This window comes from Primulina tabacum, chromosome 5 (genome assembly GCF_025594145.1).
Source record: "Primulina tabacum isolate GXHZ01 chromosome 5, ASM2559414v2, whole genome shotgun sequence".
NCBI classification, from domain to species: Eukaryota; Viridiplantae; Streptophyta; class Magnoliopsida; order Lamiales; family Gesneriaceae; genus Primulina; species Primulina tabacum.
Window position 1 is genome coordinate 42117014 of NC_134554.1, and position 21763 is coordinate 42138776.

Here is a 21763-nt window from a genome sequence, read left to right on the forward strand (position 1 = left end):
AGGCAATTACTTCCCCCACTCTAGAATCCCAGTCGAAACATAAAACGTCTTCCTTACAAACATTATCCAACTATAAAAACACGCTCTCTCTTTTCCCATATCCCACTTATCCTCCTACAATCTCTATACACGAAAAAGGGCCTCAAATCGCTATTCCAAAACACGACTACACCCACGGAAAAAAAGGAAGAGAGCTGACCAAAAGCAGCACAATCCCTTAACCCGTTGTTTTTCTTGATCTTTTAATTTCCTTGAGAAGACATCATCGGTTTCTCCGAAATGGACATCGAATCGGTGAAGTGCGAGTGCTGTGGATTGAAAGAAGACTGCACGCAGGATTACATCAGCAAAGTGAAGTCAAGCTTCGATGGCAAATGGCTCTGCGGGCTGTGTTCGGAGGCTGTGAGAGATGAGTGCAATTACAAGTCATTCGGGATGGATGAAGCTGTCAAAGCTCACATGTCCTTCTGTCGAAAATCGCGTAAATCGAATCCAGCGATCCGTGTCGCCGATGGAATGAGGGAGATTTTGAGAAGAAGGTCCAGTGATTTGTCTGCTAATCCATCTTCTTCATCGAAGAAGTATTCGAGATCATCTAGTTCTGGTCAAGTCGGGAATGATCATGGCTCCGCCATTCATTATTACTAACAGCTGCTCGATCGTTTTTCTAGAGTTTATATGATTTTTGTGTAGTTGATGATATCGTAATTTTGTGTTATCCTAAAGTTCTTATTATTCCAGTTTCATTCTCTATATGATTAATTTCTAGCAATGGATCCGATATAATTAGCTGTTTTAAATTTTTTAATTTTATTTTGTTGTCATTATTATACGTATCGTTTTCATGAGATATATACCGACGAACTACAAATCGGTCAGAGGAAATATAATATTTCAATTAAAACAGAAATTTTTTACAATTCTTTGTTTTTGGTAGCCAAAAACTTAAAATAAGTGAATAGTTTTGAGAAATATGATTTACAATTTGACCTCTCATTTATCTTCTCTGCTTATCTCCATTTTCCCCACTTTACTTCTTCCCTTTTCAATCAAGATTCGAGAACCAACGCAAATGGCACAACTTGCTCAAGAAAAAGAAAGACCTGGTGCTGCTTCTAGTATATTTTTTGATATATTTCTTACTTTATATTTTCTGGAGTTGCTAGATAGTTTTATAAATGTGTTTTTCATTATTCAAATTGAGTATATGTATTTTATTTTCTCGTTTCTTCAAAATTATTTAAATTTTGTTCTTCTAAATATTTTTCAAGAATTGTATGATTTTCAGAAATTCTATATGAATTAGTATTTTTTGGAATAATATAAATTAATTAGTATTTTAATTAATCAATTACATTTTTACAATTAAAGTCTTGGACCGTAAAAAACACCAAACCATATTAAGAAAAACCGAACCGAAATAAAATGATTAATAACGGATTAGAAATTTGTAAAACTGAAAACCGAAACATTAAGAAAGCGAACAAAACCGTCCAATGGAAACCCCTATTCATGGCATGCAAACTCTAATGATCTTGGTGTTGCATGCATGAAAAAATACTTGAAACCTTATATTACAGCAAATTTGTTTAATTTTTGTAAATTTCTGAAAACCACAAAAACACTCTAAAATTGATTGATTTGTTAATTCCCATTGAACTTTTCTTTGACCTGATCTCTGCAGATACACACACACACACACACACACATGAAATTAAATATCACATTTTTTTTGTGCTTCTTCGGGGATCATAAACAGAATCCAACATATTTCTGTCTAGAAAAAAGTTCTATGTATCTCCATTCAATATACTTCTCACCAGATTGACACCACAAACGAAGGATTGTAGCAGCTATTATATTCTTGAATTCCATATATCACAAAAAAGTCTGTAATCAGTGGGCTTTTTAGGAGAGTTCGAAACGTAATATATACTCGATCAAACTCAAACAAAAGCAGTAAATAGATTTTTGTCAAGTCTTGATTAGTATGCTCAAAGTAAGGTGCTAGTCGATTACACCCTTATTCTCGATACGTATATATAATATATTCCGAGCAAAGACAATATGAAATCCGCAGTCGATGAGCGCCACATCAGGTATATATCATGAGTGGAAATAATTTATTTAATTATATATTATAAGCTTTGGGGAAAAAAACATATCAGTCAGTCCTTTTATCAACTGTATTTTTGTCTGGTGGAATCTATGAAAGTTACTGCTGGTGAATGTTGACCAAGTCAAAGGACAATTATATTACACAGTCACGAGCACGAGCATCTCGTACCATATATATATGAACAACAAACGACTGACTCGAACTGTAAAAATTGCTTTATCCTTACATTAAACGCAAGCCGAGCTTAAAAACCAAACATGCAACTTTGCAAGTGCACATGATGTTCTACTGATTTTTATGGAAATATTAGACATGATAAGAATCCTACATGCATGTATGTGCCAGCAGACCAAGTTAGATTTCATCTTGCAACTTTCTTAGCTCTGGATTTTGATCTTTATAAAATCTACATAAATATTAAAAACATGGATCTAGTATGTGAATTTATAGAGTGAAATTGGGGGAAATTTTGCATATTGGTCTTGTAAGTGGACCTTATTATGATTTTGGTTATCTAAATTAGTTAAATTGTGTTGTCGCATTAATTTATTTATTTTGCAATACTAATACTTTTTTATTAAGGTGCTGATGTGACGTTAGATACTATCGATATGATATCGAATATTATTGATACGTCAAAATTAAAGCTAGCTAGGTCAGCACTCTGGCAAAAAAAAAAAAAAAAAAGCTAAATTTGCAAATGAAGTAAAACTGTTTGTGTTATGATTAAGTTTTGACTCATCAGACGAAGAAGATCAAAATTAGATCAACTTACAGTAACAATTTTACTATTTTCATGAAATTTGTGAGAGTAACACACTAGTTGAATGAATGTCTCAATTGTACCCTTAGGGTGGTTCCAATCACCATTTTCAAAACATTTATGCCACTTTTTTAACATCAGATTTAAAATATTTTGGCTCAATATGATACATATTATTATTTTTTTGAGCTAAAAGATGAAATATTTGAATACCAAACTATTATTAATCCACTCAAACATAGATACTTGTGTCATAGGCACATTGTGCCAATGCTTATAATTACAAAATTAAAGTTTCGGAATATATATATGTATATGTGTGTGTATATGCACGCACATGCATAAAAAGAATATATAACATCAAAGATAACATAAAAGTTGTACCGGAATGCACAGAAGAAGAATTCTAGCTCTATTATTATTTTGCAACAATTGGAGTATATACATACATGCATACATACTCATGCAACAGCTTGGTACAGACAAAAGAAAGTGAAAAATGTCCAGCATATTATGGAAGAGCTTCAACCTCTGTTTCTCGAAATTCAAATGCTTGCCCACCATCACTTTCTCCTCACCACCCACCATTGAAGAACAACAAGAAGAAGAAATTCAAGAATTCGTCCAAACAAACCCTTACACCCACCACTCTGTCTTAATCAAGAACTACAACTCTTTGTACGAAGTCTCCACCTCAGACAGTTTAGCAGCAGCAGAGTTCTCCTCCTCCTCCTCCTCCCCCGAAACCAGCCCCTTTCCAGATTTCAGCTCCGCATTCGCCTCCCGCCGCTTCTTCTGCTCCTCCCCTGGCTGTTCCAACTCCTTACTCGAGCAGCCGGAAACAATTGCAGCTCCTCGACAAGGGGCGGCGGGTGGCGGGGTTGCGGTTGACAAGTACTCGCCGGACCCATATGCGGACTTTCGAAAGTCGATGCAGGAGATGATCGAGGCACGCGAGTCCGCGGGGGTTGAGGCTGACTGGGAGTTCTTGCATGAGCTTCTTGTTTGCTATTTGGCCTTAAACCCTAAGCACACACACAAGTTCATCTTTGGAGCTTTTGCTGATGTTACTGTGTCCGTCGTCGTGTCGTCCCCGAGAGCTAATGGTTTCTGCCGGAAACCAGTCACCGTCTCGGACATTGCGCTGCCATACAGACGGCGGCTTAATTTTCTTTGAGTCATGTGGCTTGTGATGGAGGAAATAATTTGGTGTACGTCCGTGTAATTGAATTAAAATTGTCGCCTTTTCCTGTATTTTCGTGATTTGATATTATTATGGATATAAAATTATAATTATATAATTTTCTTATTTTTAGAAAAATATAATTTCATTGATAAATATAAATTGAACATTTTAATTAAATTCTTGATCAATCTTTATATAACATTGGGCAAAAACTTACGTGAGACGTTCTTACAGGTCGTATTTTACGAGACATATCTCTTATTTAGATTATCCATGAAAAGTATTACTTTTTATACTAAGAATATTATTTTTTATTGTGAATATCGGTAGGGTTGACCCGTCTCACAGATAAAAATTCGTGAAACCATCTCACAGAAAACTTACTAATAGCATTTATCTTCCACTATGCAATTCGATCTGCTGCATCAAAATTTTATGTCATATATATAACACTAACTAATTATCATATTTCATAAAATAAAATATTTTGAAATATCAGAAAATGCGGAATATATTAAAATAAATTTATTTGGGATGGATTATTAAAAGGGTAAAGGATTTTGTGTCTTTTGCAATGTACACAACATCCCAAAGTGTTGTCGCTTAAAGTCATGGCAGGATGTAGGAGTTTAGGTTCTTGCGCATTAATAAAAATCTCTTCTAAAACAAAACAATTAAATATTTTAAATTTTTTATACGAAAATTGTTGAACTCAAAGGAATTGATTTCAAAACGAAATTAAAATCTCAAATATTTCATTCGTTATTTTATTTTTAGTGTAGACTTTCGATTTTCTGAAGCAAAATCGACACAGATTGCTTCGGAGTTGAGCAGGAATTAACCATCTATTTTTCTGTTAACAGAGCCCGAAATTCGGATTTATGAATGTGTTTTTTCACCTTTATAATAAAATTTAAAAATCAAATTTTATATATTTTTTACAATATATATTTAAATATTTTTTTATATTTAAAAATTTGATTTTTTGGTAGAAAAAAATATGGTACTGATGCATAATATTGTAGATTTGATATTTTTGTTATTTTTAATTCATGAAATTTATAATAACTTTTATTTTAGGAGTAATATTAATTATGAATTCAAAAGTAGATAAAGAAAAAATTATTTTAATAATTTGAAAATTTTGAAAAGTGGATGAGATATGATGTTAACAAAGGTTGATTCGATCGACCATAGCTTATAGATATTACCTTAATCTTTTAGAACTGTGACAGAGTGGCACCGGTGACGAAAATGGATAGGTAGATGAAGCGATGGCGGCCGGCAGCGACAATGACATCGGCCGACGAGGAAAATGGAAAGGTAAAAATGGAGGAAGTGAGCATACTAGAGTTGGTGAGTGATATAAAAAAATTAAGGCAAACGAATTTACATAAATGAATTACTTGTTCGGACACATATGACGATTTTAAAAGCTTGGGATGAATCAACTGTTAACAAGTTAACCATAAATTTACTAAAATTATATAGATTATTTTTGTATGATTTTTGTTTTTTTATTATATGTTAAAATGGGATATGATATTATCATTTGAATTTGGAAAAGGTTTAAATAATATCAAATTTTTTGGGAAAATATATTTTTATTAGTACTTAATTTGTCTACATTCTACAGTATGGAAATAAGGTGAATGTATTTAAAAAAAAAAGGATTAAATCAAGTTGTAATAAATAGGATTCGGAGCTCTAGTCGTTCCTATATAGACCAATATTTAATTATTAGGATGTTTATTATTAGACTTAATTTAGACAAAATAATTTAAGTGGTGATTGAAATTATTATTAAAATTTAAATTAAATAAACTAAACTACTAATAAAATTTAACAATTCAAATTGGATCACAAGGATTAATAGTCTAGGGATAAATCAAATTCAAGAAAAATGACCAAAACATACAATGGTACCGGTCTTAGTTATGTGACATTTGTTCTAATTCAATAGCATATTCAAATTCTTAATTAATAACGAATATACGATGAAATTCTCTAAATAGTTTATCAACATATTTGTAACATTAATAAATCTATTTTTATTTAACATATAAAATATTTATATTTGAATTTAATTAAATAAAAACACATTAAGATTTATGAAATTTCTGTTTTCACCCAAAATCATTGAAATCAAATACTATTTGTAGTCGATTTAACAATGTGTTTATTGATATATTACGAAGCAAAACTTCAATCATTAGCTTTCCAATTTGAGATCAAACTAACAAATATGCAAATAATTGATCAGATTAATCGCTTGCAATGATAAACAAATATCAATCAATAATTCGAAGCAAAAAACAAATAAATCCATTGGATAAAAATCAAATATAACACATAGCCTTGTCTCGATCTATCAATGCAGAAGTCAAAAAAGAAAAACTTACTCCGTAAAATTAAACCAAGAAATAAATCAATGTTTCAATTCATGGAGATAATATTCAAGAATAAAGATGAAAAATCTCAGCATAAACTACATGAATTAGCCTGAAGGGAATATTGGAAAAGAAAATTCCACAAAGAAATTTTTTTCATTTTATCATTATTTAACGGGTGCTTTCATTACTTAATGAGTGATTCGATCAATACGACAAAAAAATAAAACATGACTAATATTTTGGATGAATGAAAAATAAGTACGATATTTATATTTAGGATAAAGGGAATATATTCACATTCCGTTGGATTCTCTATCGATGGATATTATATAATAAGGAAAATTATATTTATATTCTTTTATATTTATTTTTGCTTTGCGACGGTGATATTTTAAATGACAAAAATTTATGTGAGACGATCTCAAAGGTCGTATTTTGTGAGACATATATATTATTTGGGTCATCCATAAAAAAATATTACTTTTTATGCTAAGAGTATTACTTTTTATTTTAAATATCGGTAGGATTGACATATCTCACAGATAAAGATTCGTGAAATCGTATCACAAGAGACGACCTACTCATTTTAAACTGTCAAATTTTAATATGTAATATTTGTAAAAAAAAAAAAAAACTTAAATGGAAAAAATATACTAAATCTAAAACTTGATAACATAAATGATATCGTAAAAAAATAAATATACAATTAAAAAACGTAAATTTCAACTATAATGTAATACCATCAAGAAGCACACAATTTTAGCAACTTTTTTGTTGTACAAACTCAAAATGTATTTAATAATTTTAATTATAATTAAATAAATAATATGGTGGTAAACTTGTAGCCTTATCTTCTTCCCTCTCCATCGCTTCCACACAAAAAAACACAAGCCAGTAGTCAATGGCTTCACTCCCCGCTCTACACTTACCCGCTACTCCTTCCTTCAAATACTTCTTTCTCCCGAACAAAAAATCGCCAATTCACCCCACATTACCGCTACCTTGCCTCCGCCACAGCTCATTCTCCGCCGTGCGAGCGTACAAGGTACTGGTCGAGCACGGCGGGGGGACAACGGAGCTCGAAGTCGAATCGGACGAGACGATCCTTTCCAAGGCGCTGGAAAGTGGGTTGGATGTCCCGCATGACTGCAAGCTGGGCGTGTGCATGACTTGCCCAGCTCGGCTGGTCGGCGGTTTGGTGGACCAGAGCGAGGGGATGCTGAGCGACGACGTGATCGAGAGGGGCTACACTCTGATGTGCGTGGCGTACCCTAAATCGGATTGTCACGTTAGAGTTATACCTGAGGAGGAATTGCTGTCTCTGCAATTGGCCACTGCCAATGACTGAGGTTGGATTTTCATTTTTGCGTTGAATTGTGTGCAACTTTCTGAGATGATGTCTGATCTTCAATGCAAGCAACGATTTGTGTGTTTTTTCCTTTTCCACATTACATCGTGATCGAATGCAAATTATTGTATACTGAATACTGTGGTGGATGGTTTTCAAGACCATAAATCAATAACATAAATTTATTTATTTGTTAACTTGAGATAAAATAGATTAAGTGATATTGAAGTCTTAGATTTGAGAGCTGAATCCAGAGGGATTCAAACTTCGGATAAAATCGAAAAAATACATATCCAACATTTATCCAATGACAACTGCACGAGTAACCCAATTTATCCAACATTTAGTAGAAAGTTAATGCAAAAGATCCAACATTTTACTTAATACATCACATTCTTGCTGCCTGCTGATGGTTAAAGACTAGTTAATTGCGCAACAGTTATCGTACTCCAAGTCTTTGCCAAACTCTACATATTTGAGTTAAAAAATTTGATATAACAGTAATATATGTCGTTAAGGAAGCTCATCAAGGGGAATTATTGCTAACAAAAGCCGCTATTCAGGAGACGGGCATCGGATGTTTTTCGAACAAGATGATTATAACAAGCCCCGGGCCAAGAATATGCCGAAACACACAATTTACGAATCATTGGACTTGGACACCCTTGTATATTAGATCCATAAATCCTGTGATTGATCAGATATAGTCCATGTTACGCATTTCTTAATACTTTTCACAACCTAGAACGACAAGTTCGAGAGAATCATAAAATACAGCTTGCCCTTGTCGAGGTCAGTTGATTAAAGATCAACACACAGATAAAAGGCTACCATTAAAGGTTAGTGATTACAGAACATCAACATTAAAATGACATTAAGATTTTGTCATCATATATCAGCAGTCACCTTTTTTTGACAAGAACCCCCCAGTCAGTAGTAAGCTTGCTGGTAAGCAGGCGCCATTGCATTGCTGTACCCTCCATAAGCCTGGTAGTTCACCGGAGAAACGGGATATGATCCGATTATGGCGGGGGGAGGGGCGGTTTCTGGGGAGTAAGGATACTGTGGGCTCCGATTTCCGTGTGGGTACATGGTATAAGTTGCGGGGTATGCTGGAACCGGAGATGGATACTGGGAGTGTGACGGGGAACGAATATATGTTGGAGGAGATGGGAAAGATGAAACATAGGCATTTGTTGAGCGGCCTGCCTTGGCTGGAGGCATGAAGCCTCCCGTGCTGGCTCGTGTTCTTTTGGCGGTTGGGCTTGCTGGTTTCTTCTTCTCGATCTTTGTTTTCTCCAATTGTTCAAGGCGTTTCTTGAGGCTTTCGGGTGGGAATTCAGCCTCAAGTTTGTATTCCTCTATGCACTTGAGGACTGCTCGTATTGATGATTGCTCTTTCTTTGCAGCTAGATGCTGTACAGAAATAGTGATGAAGGACAATCAGTAAGGAGATGAAGAGCATTCCACACACCAACAAGAAACACAAGTAAAACTGATGCATGTCCATATATTGTGTCTGTCTATAATAGATTATAGTCACAAGAGGTATTGAATTATTTTGGTCACAAAGGGCGAGAGATTAGAGACAACTGGAGTGACGAAAGGCAGAAGAAGACAGAGAAAACTAATGATTCATGTTTTGGCCAAATATTTGAGAATGTTAAAAATGATGTATACAGAAAGAGAAAGGATATGCTTGATACAACACGATGTACATGAGAAACATATATAATGCATACCGCAGCACGTCCTGAATTGCTGGCATCCTCCAGAAGTGATGTAGCAGCTTTTTTTGCATCCTTCAGGAAAGCTTTGAGCAGCGGGACAGGAGGGAATTTTCTGGTAAGTCCAACTTCATAAGAAAAATGAACGGCATCAACCTGTTGTCCCCTTCCAATCAATTCTTCAATCATATCTGCAGAAGAGTGAGAATAGAAGCACTGAGACACAATGAAGTGTTTTCCTGCATCATCTAGATCCAAGCATATGCCTAGATTGAAGCCTATACCTATATATACTTAATATTTGCACTAAAGAAAATTTGACTAATGATAACGAAATAATTATTTGAGGATTTCCGACCTTCAACAAATTAATTATCATACTCGGGTTAATATGAGGACTATCTGCAAATTCATTCTAAAATTACTAAACCTCAAAGTTTCGAACCCATTTGTCATTGAACTATTACTAGCTAAAATCAGAAGTTGAATCAATATGCGGGTATTCTAACCAAAATCAGGAAACTGGCTAGGGATTAAGTCATGTTCCTTCGTTGTTTAAGTATAAACAAAAAGATCCACTACTGATGACAATGACATTATTTCGCTAAACTGGCCACAAAATGGTGAGAAAAAGATGCAGGTGCAAGACCTTGTCTCAAATAAAACCAAATATTTCAAACAAATAAAAGGGCAGATTATGATCTTGATCTCTCTCACAAACGTTTGCCAACTTCTAATCGATTTCATTTGACATTAACAAACAAATCTTAATGTTCAAAACCAAGAAACCATGTCAAGGTTGCATTTTATTAAATCTTTCGTTTTCTTTACTTTTTCTCTACTCGTACAAGAAAAAAGAGCATGCCACCGATAACAAAACTACAAGCATCAATCTTTAATTACCTACCTCGGAAAATCAAAACTATGATATTCAGCTACATCACATTAATTACTAAAAATAGCATGAGAAAAGAAACAAGGAAGACTAACTGATCCCACAACGACAAAAAAGAAGAAATTACCGGGCATTTTATCAGCAAGTCCAAGAGAAACTGCGAGCTTTGGCATCTGCTTTCTCCAGGCAGAGGCCACCACAAGCTTCCTGTACAAACCCAAATCTTCCTCCTTCACGATCCCAAAGGTCACCAAATGCTGCAAAAAAGTATGTACATCAGGAGTTTTTGTATTCTCAATTCCACCCCTCTCCTCCAAGCTCTTCTTCCATGTCTCTGCAATATTCTCAGCTTTCCATTTGATGCTCGGCGTCACCAACATCCTCTCCTTGCCTAACACAGGGTCCATCATCACAGGAATCAAAGACTCCAGCAACAACACACAAGCCCACCCCAAATCGTAACTGCTACTCGCCTCACGCTTATCCACAGGAAAAACCTCGGAAATCGCCTCCAAGACAAACTTCGGAGGATCCACACAGTCGGCCAGGGCTTTCGGTATCTCGGATCTGAATACCTCCAATTCCTTCTTCCTCACAGTCACGAAGCTCCAACACTCCTTCGAAGCCATCATGCGGCAGAAAGTACTCAATTTCATCAGCACACCGGATGAATTATCAACTTCCGGCTCCTCAGTCGACTCAATTTCCTTATCTGTGCTGGGATCCTTCGACATCGCAGCCGAAACAGATAGCTTCGTAGCCCTCTCAAGCGATTCATAGGCCATTGACATAGATTTGGATATCGACGACTCACGATTGTCCAAAACCCGCATAGATAGCTGTGTTTCATTGGTCAAAGCTTGGAACTTTGCCTTCAAGGCTTCAGACTTCTTCATAATGTCCTGCTCAAGTGAAGAGAAATGATCGGACAGCTCCTTCCACAGCAGAGTGCAGCTAGTCATGAGCGAAGTCTGCCGCTGAAACTCATCGAAACTCGGCGGCGGCTGAGTTATCTCTCCCGGATCGGGTTTCGAACCCATTGCGATAGGAGAATTGAGACTGGAGACAATGAATCCGGAATCCGGAGAAAAGTAAACCCTAGAATTTTGTAGAGAGAGAGAGAAAGAAGTGTGAAAGCGAAGGTGGTGGGGGGATAAAGCTAAGATGAGGAGTGGGTGTGACAGATGATGACGTGTACGGATGATTCGGAGACACGTGTGATCCTGTCGGGTGAAAATCTTGTGAAGTGGTCGAAGCTAACGTGAGCTTGGTACCTGTTTGGTGCGCATTGTCATCAGTTATTACAACATTTTACCTGCCGAGGAGGAATGTTTTTAACGGTCTTTTCTTCTCATCCTCTTCTTTTTTCAATTTGGATTTTTGTATAATTAATTTAATATTGTTAGTTATTTGAGATCGAGTCAGGTCCAAGTTTCAATCTTAACAAATATCATCAAATTTATTTGTACATTACAAAACAAAGATATAGTTTGAGGTGATCGACAAAACGATAATTGATTGTTCAACTCGTATTTGATTTCGATGTTCTCATCGCACGTACTAAACAATATCTAAATGAAATATTTGCTAGTTCAAACAAAATAACTAAACAAATTTTCTATGTTTATGTATAAGCCACAAATAGAAAAAAATAATGTGGAAAAAACCGTGAGGTTAAATAATAGTTGCGTAAGAACATAAACCCTAATTAGATTGATTAAAAATACGAGTTTTGCACATTTGATTATTTAAAATTACAACCTTCTAGTTTTCTCAACTATTTATTATATCACTTCTTATTGAATATCGAGTTAATACGACATATAGTACACTACCTTGATTGTGATATAAATTTTTATGTGACAAAACTTTTAAATTACACAGCAACTGATAGAAAATAACAATAGTCATTTCAACTACAATTTTCTGCATTTTTAGTTTGTAATAGATATCATGTTCTTCCCAATATCGGGTTATCAACAGAGGCATCACTTCATCGTTGAATCTCTCGCTAATGTGGCCGTTGTATTCAAATTTTAAATATCATCTTCAAAACCCCTCGAGACTATTTTGTTCTTATATGTACCAATTTTGGCAAAAACTGAAACGGTTTCACCGATCGTATTTTATGAATTTGGATCATCCAATAAAAAATATTATTTTTTATTGTGAATATCGGTAGGGTTGACACGTCTCACAGATAAAGATTCGTAAGACCGTCTCACAAGAGACATACTTCCCAATCTTTTATGAAGTATATATATATATATACATAAAGAATTTCGGTGAGATCATTGTAGCAAGCTCTCGATCTATATATATATATATATATGTATTCGAATTAAGAAGATGAAAAAAACACTTTCCCGAAAACCAAAGAGAAAAAAAGTTTTTTAAACAAATAATAAGGCTGAAAAGAAGGTGAGGGGAGGTGGTGGCCCCTTCTCGCAGACCGCCACATGCTTGCCGTCAGATAAAGTAAATCACCTACGCCCCCACCCCACCCCCTCCCTTCTTCTTCAAATATAATATATATATATATAATATATATAAAAGATAGAAACTGTACAAGTGGATGATGTTGAATTTGTACCTAAACATCAAGTGGGTGAATAAAATTATATAAATTGAGATGTTGAAATTGTACCTAAACATTATTATTAATTGCAGCTTCTCTAATTAAGTAATTAATATAAATAAAATTGTAGGATATATTTGAATATTTTGAAAGCCGCCATCGATCGGTCTTTATGATCACGTGGTGGCAAAAGCTCCTAAGGGAGGAGGTGACAAGAGATACAGTCTTTTGAGTAGGTCTTTGTGAGACGATCTCACGAATCTTTATCTGTGAGACAAGTCAACTTTACCGATATTCACAATAAAAAAATAATACTCTTAGCATAAAAAGTAATATATTTTCATGGATGATCCAAATAAGATATCTGTCTCACGAAATATGACTCGTGAGATCGTCTCACACAAGTTTTTACCCAACTTTTTACACTCCATCGCATAACTTTCACCATTGTTTTCTCTATTCTTAGTTCGTAAGGGATTCCATGTTTTTATGAAATCCTAAGATATGCATTTCTATATTAAATAAAATTGTCGGATAAATGTGTGATCGGTATATATATTGCAACTTTAAAATAAAAAATCAAAGTAGTTGAGAGATCAGAGATGGGAAAAAGAAATGTAAAATATATAGTGATACTCACGGAAAATTTAGGGTCCGATCCACGTAAGCGTCACTAATCCAGACACGGGCTCTAAAATTACCATGGGCCTGAAATCACAAATAAGACCGTTAGGAGGGGGCCAGGAGGGTATCCTGGCGTAGCCCCTCCGACGCTCAAGTCAGAGACTGAGGATATATGGGGGGAGCAGCTAAGGGCGCTGCTGAAAACAATATAGTGAATTTTACTCTGATTCTGTCCACTTCTCGAGCATACTCAATAAGCTTCTCATCTTTCACATCATACATCCCCTTCATCTGTTGCGCTACCAACTGCGAGTCAGAAAAAATAAGTACCCGGGTAGCTCCCACATTTATGGCTGCTCGAAGTCCTGCCAACACATCCTCATACTCTGCCTCATTATTGGATGCTCGAAAGTCCAACCTTACAGCCAACTTCACTTCTTCCCCAGCTGGTGAAATCAGTACTACTCCCACCCCACTTCCGTCCTTCGACGAGGAACCATCCACATACACCTTCCAAGGGTCCTCATTCTCCTGATGTACAGTTTCAGCCAGAAAATCGGCTAACGCTTGTGCTTTAATAGCTGTTCTCGGCTCATACTGGATGTCATATTCTCCCAACTCCGTAGTCCACTTAACCAGGCAGCCGGACATATCAGAATGAGTGAGAATTCTGCCTAATGGACTGTTAGTGAGCACCACAATCGGATGAGATAAGAAGTAAGGCCTCAAGCGTCTGGCTGTCATTACCAACGCCAAAGCCAATTTTTCCAACCCCGAGTATCGGATCTCTGCCCCCTTGAGTGCATGCGAAACATAGTACACCGGCTGTTGAACTGATCCATCAAGCTTGACAAGGACCGAACTCACGGCCCCTTCACTGGCAGATAAATATACCCACAAAGGCTCCCCCGCTGCCGGTTTGGCTAGAACAGGAAGCTCGGCAAGGTACTCCTTCAGTTCTGTGAAAGCCTTCTCGCAATCCGGCCCCCACTCAAATTTTTTCGCCTTTCGCAGGGTCCGGAAAAAAGGTAAACTTCTATGAGCGGATCTCGAGATAAAACGTGCCATCGCAGCAATCCTCCCTGCCAACTGCTGAACATCTTTGGGCCCCTGAGGAGAGACTATATTTTGGATAGCTTGAACTTTCTCAGGGTTAGCCTCAATTCCCCTCTCCGTCACCATATAACCCAGAAACTTCCCACTCTTCACCCCAAATATACACTTCTGAGGGTTCAACTTCAGCCCATAGGACCTGAGGGTGGAAAAGGTCTCCACTAAGTCAGGTATGAGCAGGGCTGAATCCTTAGACTTTACCATGTTGTCATCCACATACACTTCCACATTCCTCCCCACCTGCTTAGAAAAGACTTTATCCATCAACCGCTGATATGTGGCTCCGGCATTTTTTAGTCAGAAGGGCATGACCACGTAACAGAAAGTTCCTTCAGAGGTGATAAAACTTACTTTATCTTGATCCTCTACGACCAAGGGGATTTGATGGTACCCCTGATAAGCGTCCAGCATGCACAAATACTGGTGTCCGGCTGTGGAGTCCACCAACTGATCTATCCGCGGCAAGGGATAACAATCTTTAGGACATGCCTTGTTGAGATCTCTGAAGTCCACACACATCCTCCATTTTCCTGAACTTTTCGGAACAAGAACGACATTCGAGAGCCAAGTAGGAAATTGTACCTCTCGAATGTGCCCAGCACTAAGCAACTCTCCCACCTCCTTTTTTATAACTATATATTTCTCGGGTCCGAAGTGTTTTTTCTTCTGCTTCACGGGACGAGAATTCGGCAAGATGTTTAACCGATGTTCTGCTACATCTGGACTCGTTCCTGTGAGCTCTTGGGCTGACCAAGCGAACCTGTTGAGATTAGCTTGTAAACAAGTAATAAGTTTTTCCCTTACCTCTGGGTCAAGGTCAGGGGCTATTCTTAGAGTTTTCTTGTCAGGCCCCAATGTCACGATCTCCGGCTTCTCATCCATCACCTCATGAACCTCCCTCCTTACCACGGGCAACCCGCTTCGCCCCCTTCTAATCATATTGACCTCCACACGTGCCCTCTTCCCCTCTTCTTTCACTATACCCTCATAACACCGACGAGCGACTTTCTGGTCCCCACATAAGACTCCAACCTCCCTCCCCACAGGAAACTTCAACTTCTGATGATACGTGGACGCTACAGCTCTGAAATCCTTTAGGGATGGTCGCCCCAGAATTCCATTGTAAGCGGATGGGGTGTCCACCACAGTAAATGTCGTCATCTTGGTCACCCGCCGAGGCTCATGCCCCAAAGATAAAGGAAGAACAATTTGACCCAGCGGCGGGATGGCATGTCCTGCGAACCCATATAGAGGAGTGGAGATTGGCTCAAACTCAAATCCTTCCACCTTCATCTGATCCAGAGTACTCTTGAACAGGATATTAACAGAGCTTCCATTATCAATAAAGATTCGTGTCACATCATAATTGGCAACGGTGGTCGTCACCACCAAGGCATCGTTATGAGGAGCCACAATGCCTCGGAGATCCTCTGGCCCAAAACTGATGACAGGATCATGGGGTAAGTTCTCACTCCTCGATATTTCAAAATTCTCCAACCTCCTCCCATGCGCCTTCCGCGCTCGCCCGGAATCCCCATCAGTAGCACCCCCCGAGATCATATGAATCATTCCTCTCGTCGGGTGATTATCCTCATTCGTTCTACTCCTCGGTTCAGCGGGCTCCCGAGGGACATCCTGACCTCGACCCTCTCTCCTCGGCTCTTCGATCCTCGGATGTATCCATGGAGGGCCTCGACCCCGCCTAGAAGACGGGCGAGATCTCAGCGCACTCCCGGACGAGGACCCTTCTTGTCTACCCCGTGGCGGAGGTCGAGCACTGCTCTCAACCCTCTGCGACTTCTCCCCCCTCTCCCCCGACTCCCTCACCTCCATCACCTTATCCCGACTCCTACTCAGAGGAACATGTGATGAGAATTGTCCTCTACTTTTGGTTCTGTCCTCATCTCTTTCCCCTGCACCCCTCTTCTTTCCACCTCTCTCGGCTCCCTCCACCCTACTTCCTCCGGGCCGATTTTCCATCCTCCTGTATCATTGAGCATCCTTCAAGTTTACATATTTCTCAGCTCGAGCCAACAAACCATCATAGCTCGACGGAGGCTTCTTGACCAACGACTTAAAAAACTCTCCTCCCCTTAGTCCTTGTGTAAAGGCACTTATCATGATGTCAGGGGTAGCCGCTGGTATTTCTAGCGCTGCAGTGTTGAAGCGCTGGACAAACTCCCGCAACGTTTCAGCCTCTTGCTGTTTCATCACAAACAGACTCAAATAGTTCTTTTGATGCCTCTTGCTGCTGGCAAATCGGTGCAAGAAGGCTGCAGAGAAATCCTCGAACGATTGTATGCAGTTGGGCTGCAGGGTATTAAACCATTGCTGGGATGACCTCACCAATGTGCCCAGAAACACCCTGCACCTGACTCCATCCGAATATTGGTGCAACAGAGCCGCATTCTCAAATCTCCCCAAGTGTTCCTCAGGGTCTGTATGTCCGTCATACTCTCCAATGTTTGATTGTCGGAAATTCGGAGGAAGCCCTTCCTCCAAGATGGCTAGTGAAAAAGGGCTTCCTCTCTTGGGTACCGGCGCCCTGCTTCCCACCTGCTCCCTCAACCTCCTTATCTCTTTCCACATCTCTCCCATCTCACTAATCTCCCGACTCTGGAGGGGTTGCGTCTCTTCAACCCTGCTATGATGGACCTCAATATTTTCCTCCCGCTCCTGATGGGCGGCCTGTTCCTCTACAAACATAGACTCTTGATTCCTCTTCATGGCCTCATCCACTGTTCGGGTGATAAATTGGCACAGCTGTTCCAGGGTCAAGTTTCCCACATTCTCATTGGGACGGGTTTGCTCGACCCTCGTCTCGTGGATGGGCTGCTCAGTTCTGGCCTCTTGACGAGGTTGTTCATGTCTCGTCTCAAGATGCGGTTGTTCATGTCCCGCCTCAGCGCGAGATGGTTCGGGTCCCCTCCGAGGACGCGATGATGCTGAGGTGGCTCTTCCACTCCCTCGCCTCCCTACCATCTCTACGTCTCAACTCAGATGTTCCCACAGACGGCGCCAAGTGATACTCACGGGAAATTTAGGGTCCGATCCACGCAAGCGTCACTAATCCAGACACGGGCTCCAAAATTACCCTGGGCCTGAAATCACAAATAAGACCGTTAGAGGGGGCCAGGAGGGTATCCTGGCGTAGCCCCTCCGACGCTCAAGTCAGAGACTGAGGATATATGGGGGGAGCAGCTAAGGGCGCTGCTGAAAACAATATAGTGAATTCATTATCATACGCTCAAACCTGGTATTTATAGGAGAATACCTGGGCTTGTCATGGGCCAGTCACCTGTGGGCCTCAGAGATGGGCCGGGAGTTTGGGCCGGATCTTGAAAGGTTCATCCCTGGGGTATCATATAGTTAATGATTAAAGACCGACTTAACAAAATTTATTTATTATAGGAAGTTTAATTTTAACCAATATTACTTAATTAGCGGTCGCACAACATTGCATGTATGTAAAATAAAACATAAATATTATGAAATTTTGCGTCTAATCAATTTTTATTTTAAAGTATTCAGTTTAGTTAGGTTATTTTATAAAATCATCGAGATATGACTGAAATGAGTAGAACTATATGTAAGAAAGTTCAAAGGATATTTATGAGAGAAAAAAAATGAAATCTCTTATATGTAATTTGGTAATTTTTCTTCAATATTTGAAATTGATTTAGAGAGAGAGAGAAAATTATAAGAAAATTAAGGGATGTTTTTGGAATTTCGAAAAGAACTTTACGTGCGATACAAAGTAACTAATTCTACTATCCTTCTACAAATGTTGTAGTACTTTTGCTGGATTCAAAATTGAGATGATGATATCATTTTGAGATTGAGATTTGAAACTAACTCAATCCCAAAAACTAGTTTAATAGAAGAAGATTATACAAGTCCATATACGTAACTCCTAAAGATTTAACCTAGACAATTAATACATTCATATCGAATTAACTAATCAAACGATCAATAAGAATATTGAAAAATTTACTTCAACATGTAACATTTACTTGATCTAACTAAGATTGCAACATAAATCTCTTCATGAAATATAAAAAGTTCAAATCGAGGTCACATTTCAAAAAATAAAATATTATCACGTAGCATAAATTATATTGTGAAATGATCATTATAACCAAAATTTAAAAGTGGAGCGATGGATGATATCGGTGGTGGTGCGCATATGTATTGAACAGAAGATGCAGGCATGCATGCATGCGCAGCAGCAGCTGTCTAATTTGAACACTTGTAATAAAGTGGAAAATAAAAAGTGCAATCAAAATGGAATCTTAGGAATCACCAAATCACGAGATTTAACATATTACACACACGCACGAGGTTATGGGTACACTAATTAATTACATGTACTTAAAAAGCATTTTTAAAAATTTATATATACAAATACAAATACAAATACAAATATGTATATGTCACGTCCTGAGATCGGAACATATCAACGTTGACATTGTTTAACAATTTAATATTGAAACAATAAGCTCCATAGTTCAATATACAAATCAAACTAGTATTTTTCATAATTAAACATGTATTTACAATGAAACGAAAACAAATTTGAAATAACATAAAATTATAATCTTGATTTAAATTTTCATCACCAACCCCAGAATACGTTTTGTTTCTCGTTGTCTAACTCAGTCTTTCTATTTATATGTTTTCGTTTATGTTGAAACGCATTATGTGACACTAAAATTCATTTCATTTTCTATGATGTTCTTGATTAGTCTCTTATATGTAATTAATCTGAGAAAGGAGGTCATATATCGGTTATTATTACATATCACATCAGAAACATAACTTGTTATAACTTATCGTGTTTGAAAATTTTATTTTACCATTTTAACTTGAATCATAACAGTGCTCATCGACTTGTAACATGATTATGACAAAATGAACATACTTATCAAATCAAATGGGTCGAACAAAGGTCAAATAGAACAAAAAAAACATATTGTGGATGATAGAGGTAAAACATGAAGAAAAAAATCTTGCTTGAATGCTTGGGTTCCGTGGCTCGAAAGTTGAATAAAAACTTCTTCAAACTCGGACCAAACTTTTCTTGGATTCGGACAGAACTTTGCTCATGACATTGGGAAAGAAAGTTGCTCGAAAATGCTACTGAATCTTCTCTAAAATGACAGTCTAATGCTCAAATTATGCTGCTTAGTGATGGTCTAGCTTGTTTGTGTGTTTTTTTTGGTCTAGCTTGTGATCGGAGCCCTGTTGTAGGGCAAGGAGGTGAGCTGAAAGGGCTCTCATCCATGGCCATTACAACCCTTTTTATGGTCATTTATCAGCGATAAAATGGCTGACTGGCTGTTACAAGAGCTGTTACAAGGCTGAAAAATATGAGTGAAAACCACCATTAAAATGATGATAAATGGACAAAGATATGTCTGTTATAATCTGAATGCTGTTGTATTTTCGAAAATTAGATAGTATAGGTGGTTAAAAATTGTGTTAAATGGGTGCAAATGGTTGTTATAAGGTCATTGAATCTGATGATAATCTGTTCAAATTTTCGAATTTTTGTACTTGGTGTTGGTATAAGGCTGGACTTTGCTGCACGTTTTCTAGTTCACGGGCTGCCAATACTATCTTTCATGGGTTGCAAGTATTTGAGTTTGTGACTTATAAATGATGTTGAATTTTTAGGTCTTTACCAGTGTTTCGAAATTGGACTGGACTGGACTGTCATTTCGACAAAAAACCGATAAGGTTCAGTCCTGAAAAACTCTCAAAAATCGTTTTAGCTGTCAAATTGGTCAAAATCGATCAAATCCAATCAAGAACATGTTGGACTGCCGGTTTTTGATTTTTTTTTTTTGAAAAAATTATTTTTCTTATTTTTAAAATCTTAAATTTAATATTTTGATATATATGATTATTTGAGCTTTGGACTTTATTATAAAGATTACTTTAGGAGTACTAAAATTTATTTAATCTATTATTTTTTTAAAAAAATATAACTATAATTCTTATTTTTGAATATATGTATATAATTATTTAGTTTTTTGACTCTGGTAACTTTTTTTTTTCTATTTATATTAATCTTTTAGTTTTTAAAATTTAAATATATTACTTATGATATTATATTATATTAATATTTATATAATATAATGGTATTCTGGTCCGACTGTTCAATTAAATAAATCTGACCGAATAGATCATTTTTCAAAATAGACCGATTTGATCATCGTTCGATTATGAAAAAAATAGTGTTTACAGTATCCAAATATATACAAGACACAAGAAATGACTATCTCAGGTTCGATCTTGAGAGAGCCCAAAAAATATTTATTATTTAGCAATGAAGGGATTAGACTCGTGAACTAAACACAAATTGTAATCATTAAAATTTAAAAAGAAAATAGTGAAGAAACTTTTCTTAAGCTAGTTTAATCATCTCGATTAAGTGAGAAATTTATCTTCAAATAATCTCAAATACACACAATTTTGACTTTTCAGCTAACAAAGTCGACTAAACCTTGTATACCGTGAAGTCAACACCGTTAAATCGACGAATTAATGTTGTATTCAGGGTTAACAAGATGATATTTATTCTAATTATAGACCCGATATATGAGAATAAATGTCGTACGAGGACAGGCACGAAATTTCTCACATTTTTATAGTATACTCAAAAGTCTTGATCAAATACTCTAAACTTTTAAAATATATAAAAATAAATAAAAAAGCTATAGTTATACCCTCTCAATAATTGCACTCTTTGCAATCAATGAGTATCGAACTCGTGATCTTGGCTCTGATACCAATTGTAGGACCGAGTGCTTACCGCTTTAACAAAAGCTATAGCTTGTGATAATGGTGCAACTCAAATCTTTTAAACCGCACAACAGCTCAAGCACAACGGTTCGGTCGATCTACCAAGCATGGAACAATTATTGCACCCAACAACATTTTCTACAAATATACTTCAAAACTTAAATTAGTAAATTTAGTGTATATAAATGGAAAATATTCAAACAAATAAAG

The 21763-nt window shown here is 37.0% G+C and overlaps 4 protein-coding genes across 4 annotated transcripts; 3 read left to right on the top strand and 1 right to left on the bottom strand.

The window, feature by feature from the left end:
• Window positions 1-816, top strand: LOC142545046 (uncharacterized). Its single transcript, XM_075652034.1, has one exon. It carries the CDS (start codon window positions 280-282, stop codon window positions 646-648), a length of 369 nt encoding a protein of 122 aa, XP_075508149.1. The 5' UTR covers window positions 1-279; the 3' UTR covers window positions 649-816.
• A 2455-nt stretch (window positions 817-3271) lies between these two features.
• LOC142545047 (transcription repressor OFP11-like) lies at window positions 3272-4154 on the top strand. The gene has a single exon (XM_075652035.1). It carries the CDS (start codon window positions 3382-3384, stop codon window positions 4057-4059), a length of 678 nt encoding a protein of 225 aa, XP_075508150.1. The 5' UTR covers window positions 3272-3381; the 3' UTR covers window positions 4060-4154.
• A 3157-nt stretch (window positions 4155-7311) lies between these two features.
• LOC142547764 (ferredoxin C 1, chloroplastic-like) lies at window positions 7312-8000 on the top strand. The gene has a single exon (XM_075656211.1). It carries the CDS (start codon window positions 7363-7365, stop codon window positions 7807-7809), a length of 447 nt encoding a protein of 148 aa, XP_075512326.1. The 5' UTR covers window positions 7312-7362; the 3' UTR covers window positions 7810-8000.
• Window positions 8001-8513: 513 nt separating this feature from the next.
• On the bottom strand, window positions 8514-11559 carry LOC142547763 (FRIGIDA-like protein 4a). The gene is made up of 3 exons (XM_075656210.1): window positions 10559-11559; window positions 9552-9727; window positions 8514-9225 (listed from the first exon to the last, which is right to left on the bottom strand). The coding sequence occupies exons 1-3, from the start codon at window positions 11469-11471 to the stop codon at window positions 8740-8742; spliced, it is 1575 nt and encodes a 524-aa protein (XP_075512325.1). The 5' UTR covers window positions 11472-11559; the 3' UTR covers window positions 8514-8739.
• Window positions 11560-21763: the final 10204 nt, after the last annotated feature.